At 43.8% G+C, this 14,579-nt stretch overlaps 1 protein-coding gene across 6 annotated transcripts in view; it reads left to right on the forward strand.

Moving 5' to 3' along the window:
- ppp1r9ala (protein phosphatase 1 regulatory subunit 9A-like A) overlaps positions 1-13,881 on the forward strand; it is a 40,025-nt gene extending 26,144 nt beyond the window's left edge. Inside the window, exons 10-20 of one of the 6 annotated variants that reach the window (XM_088930207.1) lie at positions 674-770; positions 2,036-2,246; positions 3,405-3,562; positions 3,728-4,058; positions 4,531-4,597; positions 5,033-5,104; positions 6,027-6,237; positions 8,129-8,173; positions 9,865-9,981; positions 12,002-12,190; positions 12,673-13,881. In XM_088930207.1, coding sequence (XP_088786333.1) covers positions 674-770; positions 2,036-2,246; positions 3,405-3,562; positions 3,728-4,058; positions 4,531-4,597; positions 5,033-5,104; positions 6,027-6,237; positions 8,129-8,173; positions 9,865-9,981; positions 12,002-12,190; positions 12,673-12,831 — 1,657 coding nt within the window. In that variant the 3' untranslated portion in view covers positions 12,832-13,881. The remainder of the gene's footprint in view (positions 1-673; positions 771-2,035; positions 2,247-3,404; positions 3,563-3,727; positions 4,059-4,530; positions 4,598-5,032; positions 5,105-6,026; positions 6,238-8,128; positions 8,174-9,864; positions 9,982-12,001; positions 12,191-12,672) is intronic. The other 5 variants (XM_088930208.1, XM_088930209.1, XM_088930210.1 and 2 more) reach the window with 5 other exon arrangements.
- Positions 13,882-14,579: the final 698 nt, after the last annotated feature.

Raw genomic sequence — 14,579 nt, forward strand, 5'->3', positions numbered from 1 at the left:
TAACATCTCCCACACTTGTGCGAGCTTGTGGGTTTTCAGTAGCAACTGTGAACATATTCACTTTATTTTTTTTTATCTACAAACAGCCTCATTTCTAAAAATGATGTCTGTAGCCTGTATTGGACTGTTGAAGTAGATGTTTAGAAAAAGCAGATCGAAGATGGCAGAAAGGTTGCCGGTTCGTATCCCGCAGCCGGCAGAGGAATTGGTCGGTTGGGCCCCTGAGCAAGGCCCTTAACCCCAGCTGCTCCAGGGGTGCTGTATAAATGGCTGACCCTGTGCTCTGACCCCAGGCTTCTCTCCCTGTCTGTGTGTCTCATGGAGAGCAAGTTGGGGTATGAGAAAAGACAAAGTCCTAATGCAAGACATTTTATTTGGCCAATAAAGTGATCTTCTTACAACTTGTGCTAGAATATTAAAACTGCAGCTGCAATGGAGCAGGTCTTTGTTCTTTAGCAGTCATTTCAGTTGACCTCATGCTCTGCGCTTATTTGAATAGGTTGAAAACCACTGACAGAACTGTTTGTCTTTGCGATATGTTTCTCTTTTTGCAGCATTTTAGGTGGTATTTTTTAGAAAAGTTTGCTGTGCTGGTTGAAAGTGGTGAACTGTTCTTTGTTGTTTGGGCTTATTTGCTCAATTCCCTTTGTGTCTTGTCTGTCTCGGACCCCAGGGAGATAGACTTTGTTAAAAAGGAAGAGGAGCTGAAGAGAGCTCTGGAAGACAAAGAGCAGGAGTACCAGACACAGCTGCAGAGACTGCAGGAGAGGGTAAACTGACATCAGTGCTAATATGCTTGTTAGTCTCCTCGTTGAATGTTGAAGTAGCACGTGGAAATATTGCTCATATCCAGCATTGCAATATAATAATAAACCACATTGTGGAAGGGATTGTTGGGATCTGTTCATTTAACCTTCACCAGACGTTACGTTAAGGCAGAATAAAACTGAGTTGCTTTAGCAGCTCCAGCAACTTACAGTACATATCAAAGGACAGGACCAACACCCATAAATGAGCAATAAAGCAGGACAGCCCCTCAAAGAGCTGCAGGCAACAAGTCAAGCAAAACAACCTCTGTTACAGGACAAGAAATAATTACATATAAAAGAACAGGACAAGCACTCGGATTGTAAAACAAGCAATAAGACAAATATATAACCTACATAAGAGTTGGGAACCCCTTGCAGTTTGTCTGTTCTGCGGGGCAGACCCAGGAACCTTGGGCACACTGGCAGCGCTAGCCGATAAATTGAGGTGCAGGACGTTAAAAGTCCGCCGACTAATGCTGTTTACGTTACATACCGTAGTTCTCCCCCAGAACGACGGTGGGTTCGTTTGAACTTTTGCGCAGAACAAAACCGGCACAATGCCGCCCAGCATTCAAAGGGCCTTTTCTGGGTCCGGGCGTCGGCTTTCTCGCTCTGCGGTTGAGTTTTGCAGTCCTGTTTATCTCCAAATATCGTAGCAATCCTTGAAATCACAAGTGGAAGGAGACGCACAAGTGAGAGATCTGGTCTTGAAAGCAAAAAAAAAAGCGTCTTAGTATGGGTACTGATATAAAATTCGATGTGATAAAGAGAAATAGAAAGATGAACATAAAGTTAATATTGGTATAATTGTTTTAGCAACAATTTCCTTCCTTATACGTTTAATTTGCAAACATCATTGATCAGTGTTTGTCATTGTTTTAAATGACATTTATTTACAAGTTTTTTATGGTATCTCTATGGTATTCAAGCACAATTTCAATAGTTATTAAAATTAAAACAATTTCATGTTTGTTTAATACCATACTTGCTTAAATTCAGGAATAAAACCTAACTGTATTCCTTTATACCCTATGGGAAGATGATTCCCTTTTCCCTATCCTCACCTCATCTCATTAGTTGTAACGGGAGAAGATTCCCTGATTAGTGCCGTTTTCATTAGCGTCACAATTTTCTAATCCTGACGCTAAACGGGGACTCCCTGCGTCTGCTGTCCGAAATAATCCGGTTCAACTCCCAAGAGTGATGGCGTTCCTCAATCTCTTCAGATAGAGGCACTGGAGGCCAGAGCGCACCCTGGTGAGCACTCGGCAGCCCCATCCAGTTCCTCTGTTCCTGGGGAGGAGAAGCCGCGCGGAGGGTCCACAGGGAGCGCCGAGGACAAGCACCATGACGCAGGCCCGAGGGAGGAAGGGCTCTCTACCAGAGAGTCGGGGGACGCCCTGAGGATACCTGAGTCACTGGACACGTTACTTCAGCGTACGCACCAACCCAGGGTCCTTCTCCGGGCACCTTAGAGCATGTCGTGTTTCCCCAGGACACTGGGGCAATGAGGGCGCTGTTTTCTGCCAGCACAGTTACTGGGAAAGGGGGCAGCCGGGCAGTTAGCTAGAGGACAAGTGCCACCGCCTCGTCATTAACCAGTAAAATCTTCACGTCCCCGATAGATTTGACAGATTGTGCAGTGTCAGTGAGTTTAGTAGTAGGTATTGTTCCAGGTTAGTGTTTTATTTTCTTAGTCTTTTGTCTGGCTATGGTATATGGCAGTACCGGCCTACAGAACACAATATTTGCAATATTGTACCTGAGTGTTTATGGGTTTTGTCGATATTAAGCACAACAGTTATTGAAATGGAAGTCTGCAGTAACACTGAATGTATTTCCCATTTCAAACCCTTCTCCTGCGGCTCCAGCCTCATTCGTGTAATCACTGACATGCTTCAGTCCATCTCGCCTCACCATTAGCTGTATTTATGTGAAAGACATCTGGCAGAAGATAATTCTTTTGATACAAATCTCACAGATGTAGAGAATCTAGTGGGATACAGGAAATCTTGAAACATTGCTGTCTGGCAATGAAACTTAACACATTTTGTATCGCCTCCGGTGATTTTTTTTTTCGTTGACTTGCCTTCAATACAGATTAAACGTATTTTTCTTTAAAAAAAGAATATAGTTAATGACTGCCTTATTGCAGAAACTTGTAAAATTATACCGTGAGTGATCAGGATCCAAGGAAAGAGTTTATCCAAATGTTATTAGGAAATCCAAAAGTTACTTTATTGTCCCAGATAGGAAGTTTGCTTTGCAGGCAGGTAAAAGACATAACATAATACATTTAACACAACGTGAACCCATGAACAAATAATAGACATACATACATGTGTGATGAGAAATAAAATATACACACATTTATATTTTAACCGCTACCACAAATATTCTCGTCATGGCTTGCCTTAGAATATTGAATTCATTGGTTATACAGTATAATCAGCTAATGTTTCCCAGCTTTTTACAGGCATGACTTTGGCCCCTTTTTTCCTGGCGCATTACTGCAGTAAAATGTGGGGGTTTCGGTTCATCGTGAAGCAAACCAATGGAAATGTGATAGCAGTCCGGCGATGTCGTTTGTCCCAGCAGTCCACAAAGCCCTGGATGAGGTGGTTCCCGAGACGGAGAGGCTGGACACCAGCGCCCACCGGGCGAAGGGTCAGCTGGCCCTCAAGGCCAAACGGCAGCCGCCGTCGCGAAACAAGCTGCGGGAAACCCTGGGAGCTGCCCCGTGTCTGGAGCAGGTCTGTCTTTAACTTCTTCTTTCAGAGGCGAGAGGCCTTTTCTGACCCACTTGTCTTTGCCTTGGCCTGCCTGTCACCGCGTCAGTTGGAAGTGGTTTGAGTCGGCTGTGGAAGCCATTAGCAGTGGCCCAGTTTCAGCAGGAATGTCGTTCTGTTGCTGCACAGGAGAGTGACGAGAGTGAGGTGCAGCCGCCGGAGTCTCGGGGGGCTGGAAATGAAGAGAAGGCCGTTGAGCCGAGCTTATCGCTGCCCCTGGCCGTCTCGTGTTCGGGAGAGGGACCAAAGGGCGAAAAGGCGGAGATGGCAAGAAGCACAAAGAGCCAAGTGGAGCTGTCCAGTGCCCCCTCTCCCCTGGCCCCGTCCTCTCCCGTCCACAGAATCAGCAGCGAGAGTGGTAGCAGTCCAGGATTGTCCCCGTCGAAAGACGCCACCACCACCCACTCCCCCACGGGCTTCCTGCGCGCCGTCAGGAAGAGCAAGGGCAAGGAGCCCAAAGGTAAAAGCGAGAAGCGCCGTTCCCCTTCCGTTCTGAAGATGGAGAGGCAGGAACACTGAGGCCACCCTGTCCTTCAAACGGTTTATAGACACTCAGTCAGGAGAGTGGCGCTGCCTTGGGGCCTCTGTCCCTGCCCCCTTTCCAAAAACAGGCCGTTCGCTGTACTGCTCAATTTTGTTTGTTATTTACTCTTAAAATCACAGAATGGGCCTTCCTGAAGGCAGACCCCCCCCCCCTTTGGAAATATTTTACAGAAGAGTTTTTTTCCTATTGGCCTCATTTCGCCCTCATTTTTTAAAAGAAGGCCACTTCTGAGTTTGTCAAAGAGGAATTCCTGAAGTGTGATGAAACACGGCGCTCGTGACTCCGGCCTTTTGCCTGTGTAATGCGGTCAGTCTTCGCAACGCCTGAATAATAAGCAGGCAAAACAGAAATTGAATAGCCTCCTCGACATAACCGATTCTTCTCGCAGATGACAAGGTGGAAGCAAACGACAATTCCTCATCAGGGAAGCAGAAAAGAAGATTTCCCGACTTTGGGTAGGTGATTTCCGGTGGCTTGTACATTTTTCTGTTTAAGGCCACAAGCTGTAATGTACTGTAAGAAACTGACATTATCAGACAGGTATAATCCATTGTATCCACTTTAAAACTATTGGAATCACACCAGCTTTGTGGATCGTTAGCCTATTTGATAGGTTAGTAGCTCATTTGTCTGAAGATCTAGAAAGAAGGCAGGGTATAGGCTAACATGGCTGATTAGCTTCCCGGACCAGTTTTTTGTGGATCGTCCCCGTTATTCCACTGATCAGTCCTTTTTGGCGGGTCATCATGCTCATCATCCACTCTCATGTCTGACTTTCTCGTGGATTGATCTTGGTTTCGTTCATCGTGAAGCCTGACTCTGCCGTCCGCTGTCCTGCAGCAGGGTCTAATCCAGCCGTGGCTTACTCGGCACTCTTTATGTACCAACAGCGGCCTTCGGAAGTCTGGTGGCAAAGGGAAGAAACACGACAAGGAGGCATTGAGAGGCTCCCTGGACAGCAGGTAAGGACTCTAACTGTCAGTACCCTCGCCACCACCTGACTAGTCCTTTCTGTGGGAGCAGCCTAGCAAAATCCCGACTGTGACTTTGGTTCGTAAGAGCTACTTTACGAAAACGAATTCCAAGCAGCCTCAGAGGCAAGGCAAATATTTTTTTTGTAACGAGCCTCTACGTTAGCTGTTATCCTTTTTGTTGTTGTTGGATATTATCATTATGAGAGTGGTGGGAGCATCAGAATATTTCTGGGGGAGTGGCTGATTGGTCATGGGTCATGTTACTAGCCGACTGTGACCAAAATTCCCTGAGCAGAGCTAGCAGAGTCATGTCAGTGTAGGGCTGGAATTAGTCTGCTGGCCTTTGCAGCTCACAGTGGTTTGAAACTGACACCCTTAAACAGTGGGTCTGCTGATATGCAACCCAGTTGCTCATATTTTAAAATTAACAGTAAGACTGGGGGTGGTATAGCGTATTGGGTGAGCCTTTGGACTCATGACTGACAGGTCGTGGGTTCGCGCCTCAGACACCTCACTGTTATACCTGGAGTGAGGTACTTTACCCCAGCTGCTCCAGTCCCCCCAGGGGGTACAAGTGCTGATTAGTGTTGCTGGGGGTAATTCCTGTGATGGACCTGTGTCCCATCCAGGGGGAGCCATGTGCTCTGTAGTCTGCTTCAGCCTACAGAAACCAGGATGGGCTCGGGCCCAATGAGCAGCTGCAGCTCTGGTGTGGACTTCACTTTTTTGCCTTATAGTAAGGATCTGTAATATTTCTAACCCGCAAGGGGTCTCCTCTTGAGAGGGTTTACTTGAAAAGTGGCCATGCGGTCTGAAAAGGTTAAAAACCTTCGAGCTTAAATAAGGCCAGTTGGCACCTGGCTGCTAGGCATTTCTAGAACTGTATCTCGGTTTTTCTGTTTTATCCCAGGGGGTCTGGAGATTTACTGGGAGACTCTGCTGGAAACCTGTCTCCTTCAGAGTCCATGTCATCCATCCCCACCTGCATGCCTTTCTCTTGGTTTGGGGACAGAGACAAGGACAGGGACAGAGACAGAGAGCCCTCGTCGTCCAGCAGCAGTCTCCACTACACTGCTCCCGAGAGCTCCTCCGAGCACAGCCAGGACAAGAGCAGGAATAAGGTAAAGGGCTGGTGCAACTCCCAGAGATTATAGGAGCGGAGCAGAGTTTTAGGAGAGGACAGCAATACAACTCTGATTAGTTGACATTCAAGAATTTCATTTCACATAAGCCCCCTGTACTTTTTTGCTTTTCTCTTCAAACACATTATATTAATGATAATTTTTGTCTCCCTTACTAAGGCAGGAATGGAATGGGAGTGTGTTTATCACTTCATGTGAGGGTTCAGTAATTGAAATGTGGGGGGGGGAACCACTATCTTGGTTTCTTCAGTACCCATTGCTGGGGTAACAGCAAGGTTTAGATGTGCGTCCTCCAAAATGGGACACAAGCTTGTCATCAACGGGAAGAAAAAAATGATCAGAAATAAAAAAGCTTTCAAAAAGGCAAGCTTAAGAAAATACAACTTCTATATAAAACTACAAAAAATGGAGGCTCATTTAGTGTGGGGATGTTCTGTCATAGTTAGACAAGAGGCCACAGTTACCATTTCAGAGCCTGTTTGCAGTCCTACCATATCGTTCATTTAAATTGGGATTTCTTTTTCGTAACTGTGGATAGGGAAGGATTTCCGCAATTTTCTATAGGGAAGAGATTGTATCCATATACAGTAAGATGTCGGCAGGTTTATTTTTTTTATTCGAGAGCCATCTTTGTCAGAGAGGCCCTGTATCTAGGTCCCAGGAGGAGGTTTGATAACGGGGGAGGGATGGTTGGTTTTGTTTGTCTGACAAACGGAGAAAGGGGGAAAAACACAGACACAAAAGGCCATGGCCTTCAGGTAGATGTTAACGGTACATGTTACAGGTGAGGGTCCGAATCGTGCGAGGAGATGTGCGATTTTTATGACTTTCTCCCCACCTGGCCTCGGGGGGCACTGAGCTCAACTGAAAGGGGAAGAGGTGAAATGCAGGAGGGGTTGGAAGGGAACAGTTATGCCACTATAAAGAAATCTCGCCAGACCTTTGTCTTCTGGTGCACTCCTAGCTTATTACAGTGTTCAGAAATGTTAAGCATGTATTCTCACTATGAAGATGTAGTTTGTTCAAAGGACAGTTGCAGATAAATCCAGTACACAAAGTGCTCAAATTATCAGAGTGTTGAAAGCATTCACACACTTGTTTCTCTCTGCTGTTACATAAAAATAGTACTGCACCTAGACCTACATTTTTCATGTCAAGGGTGTCCTTTTCCTTTTGTTTCTGAAATTAGATTTTGTTTTGAACGATGTTAATTACACAGCCATCTTTTCTTTTTCTTTTGGATAATTGTATCCATAGAGGATCAGAAACCAGCTGCTCCACAGGGAGTGTTTTAATGAATTGCAGGAACAGATTACACAAGTTGTTTGAGTGGCAGAAGGTCGTTAGCAACCTTCTTACTCATGTAGGTTGTTTCAGGCAAAGTGTTGACAAGACGACAGATGACGTTTGGTAGTGTGGTTAGCGTTTTGTTGGGCCTCCCCAAAGAAATTGGAAAAAGAAGAGACTGCGCGTGAAATTTAGTACATTGGAGTTAACGTCATGAGATTAATAAACCAAAGAGTTCGTTCCGTGACACTGATGAGCTGGGAACCCCAGTTTGTCTCTGAAGCAGTATGAGGCCTGTCATTATTCAGAGGGAAAAGGAGCATTGACTTAGTTTTCAACAGCTCAGGAAATTGAGTATTATCCATATGAAATACATCTGGTCATACTATCACACTAATCCACTAGGCATGCATGGGTGTTGAGGCCTAGATGAAGGCTATTTTGTGCCTCAGTGTTCTTATAACTACTTTATAATCTGGTGCCAGACACTGTACTTTTAGTATAAACAGTAATATAATTGCTTTTTAAAGAGAAAAGCTCTTCTTGAACTAATTTTTACATTAATAATCCTCTTTTTGAACAGACAAACCTTTCCTGGTCTTCCTTATTCAGTCGTTCATTAGATTTGGTACAGTATGAATTTCCTTTCTCCTCTCTACACTTTAAAGATTTAAAGGCACCGTAGCTACTAGACAACTAACTAAACACATTAGTCTAGTAATGTCTAATTATCTAACAACTAACATTGTAGAAAGACCACCAAATATTATTTGTGTTAGTCTACTGTAGAAAAATGAGGCATAAACTTGATTTTGTGTCATATTCCTAGCTCTTGGGTTTTAATTTATTTGTAACCACTTTCCTGTGCAATATTTATCAAGTTTATGCTACTTCTAAATGTAAATAATTTTCACATGTAATTATTTACAAATCACCTGGCTCTAACAATTTCCCTGGCCAGGAGCTGCAAATGTAATTTACTGAATGAATTCCCATTCCGAAGAATTACATTTTGGTCCTTTTCCAGATCTGTTGATTTGCTTATTTAAATTTATGGCGCTAACTCTTGTGCAATGCGTCATCTCTGTAAAAGAAGCCACTGTTAAGGCCTGTAAGGTATCAGAGCTTTTTAAGACCAGAAATGGCATCCATTCGGTATACCAAGCATTCATTGATGCACAGTGACATCATCATCAGCTTAGTTATCATGTCAAAATATCTGAGCTGTGGTATGCCATTCATTCTTGTTTTCTTTAGAAATAAATAATAAACTCCACCCTACCATTAGAAAAGCTAGCCGGCCCCAGCCGGATGGTTTTGTACGAATGTGTGGATTCGACACACACTGTTTGCAACTTGACTTACTGCACCTCACAGGCTATCTGCGGAAGCTGGGTTTATTCACCTTAAATAGCTTCTGTAGAGAGAATGGCTTTTTACTTGTGGAGAAAAGTGTAATTTTCCCCCGGCCGATGAGGAAAGCAAGTTGTGATTGTTGTTTTTCCACTAATGTGTGTAATTGATGAAAGTGAACACGATGAGGCCCATGAAAACGTGTTTCTTTTTGGTTTGAAATGTCAGAAAGGCACATATCTGGGCTCCCCAGTTTAATCTTTATTCCGCAACGAGGCCTTGCAACTCTTATCATGTCTAGATGGCGTTCCAGTTTGGTAATAGAAATCTTGACACCTGGCTTAGAGAGAACTTCCCCGGGTCACAAATTCCCAACCTGCTGCTCGATAGGGGCTTTCGGTTTCATTTTTTTGCTTATCCGAAGGAAAATATAGCCACCACCTATCAGACGTCTTGTGGGGGGGGGGGGGTCAAAGTTGTGATTTAATCAAAGTGTAAACAGGAGAGGAATGTCAGTGTACAGTAAGTAGAAGTTGTTTGCAGTGAGCAGAAAATTTAAGGGGTGAGGATTGGGCTACCAAAGGAGGTACACAAGAGATGAGCTTTAAAAACACATCCAGGGTGTTTCCTAGTTATAATACATGTCACTTAAAAACATACAGGCACTTAGATTATCTAGTCGCAATGTTAAATGTGGAAACTGTATTGTAGGCTTGCTTGGCTGCCTAGTGATCAGACATTTTGTTACCCTGATGTGTGTTTTATGTGTGAATTGTCGCCATTTATTCATCCCTTTACGTGCAGGTGAAAGATGCACCGACATTAACACAACTTTGACTGTTGCCTAGTAAATTTTGTCTGCCACCTCCACACACACCCCCCCACCCCCACCCCAGAGTGAAGAGAAACAGCCTGTGCCAAGTGTCTGTGTCCGGTTAATGCATTCCTTGTCTCCACTTGTTCCAGAGTTTGTCTGTCATAGATGATTCAAACCCTGGCAGTCCCAGTTCTGAGTTGACAGGGCTAGTAGCTGAGCCAAATCTGTCAGGGCGCTCACGTACTTTAACCTTCTCTTCGAATGAGGTGAGTGGCAACGGAGTGCGTGCTGCCCGTCGGTCGTGCGTGTCGCGTCGTGCTGTGACCCCAGAAACACCCGCGGCAGGGCAGAGGGTCACGAGAGACCGGAAACGGCCCCAGCATGCTGGAGGCCACTGTTGAATTGGCAAAAGGCACTGGTGGGAACTACAAAGAGACGAAGTGGCGCAAGACTTATGAAAGAGGTTCCTGCGGGTGGTCGCAAGAGTGAGATTTGGCATGCTTCTATGTGTTTCCCCCGGGAGATCTGCAAAGCATGAGCCTTGCCCTTGACCACAGAGGTGCGGTTGGCTGATTTTGCACCCTGCCACCCACTTTTGAGAGAATCCTTTGCTGTCCTGTTGTTTAGTGACTGTGTCTGCTTCCCCTCTTCTGTTGAGGCGATGAGTCTTGATCTTGGCTTTCATTGTGCCTTGGCTATTTTATCCAAACCTCCCCCCCGTAAAGAAGTATAGCTGCTCCTATAGCCTCATTCTTGCCGTTTCTCAATCCTGTGGAATTCCTGCTTGTTTGTACGTGCATGTGGTAACCATGGGGAAACAGTGCTGTCTCCGCATAGTGGCTTGCCAACGCATAGCGCTTACCCTTGGGAACAGGCCTTCACCTTCAGGAAAGGCCCAGCGCTAAGGCACGGTGTTCGAGCAAGGCAAGAGGAGGTGACCGTTCAGTAGGAAGAAATGTCATGTCTTTCCTCTCGCAAGCTGACCTGCTTTTTGCTCAGTGTGGACAGCGATGTCATTTTCCGCGCATGGTGTGGGCTACAGCAGGGATTTCTTGCCAGCTCTGCGAATACCTGCAGCTGCGTTCAGTCGTGCCTTCCAAGGAGCTCGCTGCGCAATGCAGCTCTTTTCCGTCCTTCTGTGACTTCAGTTTTCTTGGCACAGATGTGAAAATAACATGGCATATTGCTCCTTAAACTGACAGATTAAGAAGATTAGAGAAATATACAGTATATCTAAAAATACGTGCAACATATGTGTAGCAGGTGATTTATTTTAAGCTCTGTACGGTAATCCTGAGACGGAGAACTTGTTTATTGGTCATGTTTGCAGCAGATGTAACGATTTCAGTCTGCAGGAATAATCCACTGTGGCTAATATGTACGTCACCATACATATTCATTTGGTGTATTCCTTTTTCCTATCTGCTTTACTGCCTCACACGAGTAATATTTAGTATTTTTATTCTTGGGTAGTATCTATTAAATGCAAAGCCTTACACGTTAAACCCCTCTTGATACATTTGAACAAGATTCCTTTCGCCAATCAGTTGAGTACAATCCGTGCTCTGTTGAGAGTAAAGATTTGAGAAGCAACATTTTTATTCCCAAAATGATTCTGAATTTGAACCTGAGCATGTAGGGAGTTTTCAGTGAAGAAATGCTTTGTACATTTTCCAAATTTTAACATGCCTCAGCTGTGGTTTCTGCTATTTTTAGGATGAAATGACATTTCTTTAGAATACCCTCTTCATTTATCACAGCTATAGGAGCAAAATAGGCTAGTTTAAAGATGTCTTTTTAACCTCTTATTGGCAGACTCCCAAATTTTACATAAAATGTTTTTGACAATAGGTCAATATTTAGCTAGTCTTTTATGTGACAGCATGTTTTGTTCACTTAATGAAAACTGAGGATACTCTCCTTTAATGGCAGAGAATAACAAGCAATGTACTCTATGAACAATGTAAGATACAGCTGTTGATGGGATTGAGAGATACAGTAACACCACCACAATGTTCAGGTGATTGGTTCTTTTCAGGGCAAAAAAAAAACACTCTTCTTGGGTTTGCTAAGCCATTCAGGAATTGTAGCAGAACCTTGGTACCTCTGTGATTTGGGTTTAAATAATTCAAAGGGATAAAGTTTGAGTACCAAACTGCGATTAATTTTTTGGAGAAAAAAAGAAAGATCTGAAAGTGAAACCTCAGGCTGCTTCAGGTGGAGGCGTGTGCTGGCCGAGAGGGCTGTGACCATGTGTCTAACGCTGTCGCTGGTGCTGTCTGGCAGACTCTGGATGATGACTCAGTATTGGTTGGGAAGGATTACCAGTGGCAGAACAGGGCCATCTCTGAGTGGACCTCCCAACAGGTCTGCCACTGGCTGATGGGCATGAACATGGAGCAGTACACCCACGAGTTCGCTGCCAAAGCTGTGGACGGCCAGCAGCTGATCCTTCTAGACAGTGACAGACTGAAGGTAAGAGTTTTTTTTTTCTGAGAAACGTGGATCTCTCTGGACTATTCATGCCTAATAATTATTGGCACATGCTCAATTATAACTGAATACTAGAAGCAAAATGTTCAAGGGGAAACATCACTAAAATGCATAGAGAGATTTTACTGTCTGACGCCTAGGTGAAAGAGTAGAATATGCTTTCAATCTACTGACGTTATTGTAACTGTGCCACCTACTGGAAATATTAAGTAAATGCCCCTGGGAGTTTTGATCTGAACTATTTCCGCTGCTGCAGTTGTAGGTCACACTACAGTCTAGCAATTAATTTGCGAGATCCTTGTGTATCACTAATTATCATTTTGGATGGAACTGGGGGCACTATTTTGTGTGGGATGGGTAGGAGTGATGATTAAAAAACAGGCTGAAAGACGGGGCTGTGGTGGACGCCTTCAATCCCAATGTCAGTGAAAGACTGCAAACCTGTTTGGTGTTTCTCTTTTGAGGCCTTGGGCGTTTCCAGTCAAAATGACCGAGCCACAATTAAAAAGAAGCTGAAAGAGATGAAAAAGGCCCAGGAGAAGCTGGAGAAACAACGAGAGAAGAGGGAGAAGGAGGCCAGGCGCAGTGGGAGGCTGCCCGTGAACGCAGACTCCACCTGCTGAGATTTTGAAGCCCCTTGACTGTTCTGTCCCAGCTTACCTGGACACTCATAGCTAGTTATTCAGATGAGGTACTGTACATGTCACACTGCTCATGCACATCTGGCACTTTTTTGTGGGTCCTCATCAGGTTTTGTTCATAATCCATGTCTACTTCCAGCGCAGAGTGCTTGTTCCTTCAGCTGTCCTATTTTTAAAAAAAGCCTTCCAATACTACACTTGCTCAATTCCTTAATGGCTCCTCATAACCACATACTGTAGCACTGTCCAGCAGAATCTAGCCAGAGGCCTTTAAACAAGTACCCTGTGCAAGCTCTCCACTACCTGTTAAGGCATCAGAGTGATCATCAGCACTGCAACCCGACATCTCGAACTTAAGGGATTTCCTAAACAGGCACTCTTACTGTACAAGTATAGCAACTGTCGCAACTGGAAAAACAGTACTTGTACACACGCCCAATCACAAAAATTGTATCTTTGTCACTTTTGAAGAGTTCCTCAAGAATGAGGTTAATACACACGCCAAATAAAACGGCAGGCAAATTTGAGTACACTGCCAACGGACCATTTTTTTTTCCCTCCAAAGTGTACATCACATTTACTGGTACCACTAGAACGAATAATATAGCAATAATACCTCATTCTCATCACAGGTATGCCAGACATGAGTGGTATGAACATAATGAGCATGTGTATCTTGACGTTACTGTGGAATGACTTTGGCTTTTTAAAAGCATTTTTGTATTGTATTTTTCCAATGATAACAGCTATGTACAGATCTTTTCTTACAGGAACTTGTACAGTTAAAGGAGATGAAAGCACTATATTGTCTTTTAAGCTTCCAAAAAGGGGTGGCAAGGTTTTAAATGTAAAAATAAAAGATTCCGAACGTTTTTATACATATTTGGCTGTTAAACTGCGTACATTTTTTTTAAATCAATTTTCTTACCGTTGAAATAGGGTTCAACGCTTAAGTGTACCTTTTCTACTGAGTAGAATAGCCAAACGTATGGGACCACTTTTGCAAAAAATAAAATTAAAGTTTACAAGTCAGTGCTGTTTTTTCTTGCTCGTCACGCAAAGATATGAATATTGTGGTAATAGAAGGTAGTTGTGGTCCAATTCTTTTCTGTTAACAACTGGGTTGTTGTTAAAATGGTACTGCTGTCTCAGTTGCATTATTCTGCATTTGGTTTCCCCTATATTCTCAACAGAAAAACAAGTACCTGATGTCCTAAGCTTGTGTAAGTACTATTACAGGTTAGGGAATGTCTACTTACTGCATTCCACTTGTTATTGGATAAAGACATATTCCTTCAGTACTGCTGATAAATGACCTATACTTGGCAAAGGTGAACACAAGCAGGTGTTTGTATTTTTTTAAACGTATGTATCCGTGTAGTATTTGATTTAATATTGAACTAAATTGAAGAATGCAGCTCTTACACTTGAATTTCAAGGCCGACAGACTTTTGCCCTGGATTTTCTCATCATTGGTGATAGCAGGACAAATAAACCTCTCTTGTCAAGCATGGTATGGTTTGGTTTTTGGAAACTTTAGCTATGGCTGCAGTAGAAGGGTTCAAGCTGGTTGAATTCATTATTGTAATCTCGTTCCTGTCACTTAATCTTCTGAAAGTCTTTTATGGAGTAATGAAATGGAAGTTTTGTTTCTATTTAACTGAGGTTTTCCAGCAGGGAAAACGTGGCTGCTGGTTACACAATGAAGAGCTGATTTACACCGGGAAAGA

This window comes from Atractosteus spatula, chromosome 13 (assembly GCF_055471065.1).
Source record: "Atractosteus spatula isolate fAtrSpa1 chromosome 13, fAtrSpa1.hap1, whole genome shotgun sequence".
In the NCBI taxonomy this organism is placed as follows: Eukaryota; Metazoa; Chordata; class Actinopteri; order Semionotiformes; family Lepisosteidae; genus Atractosteus; species Atractosteus spatula.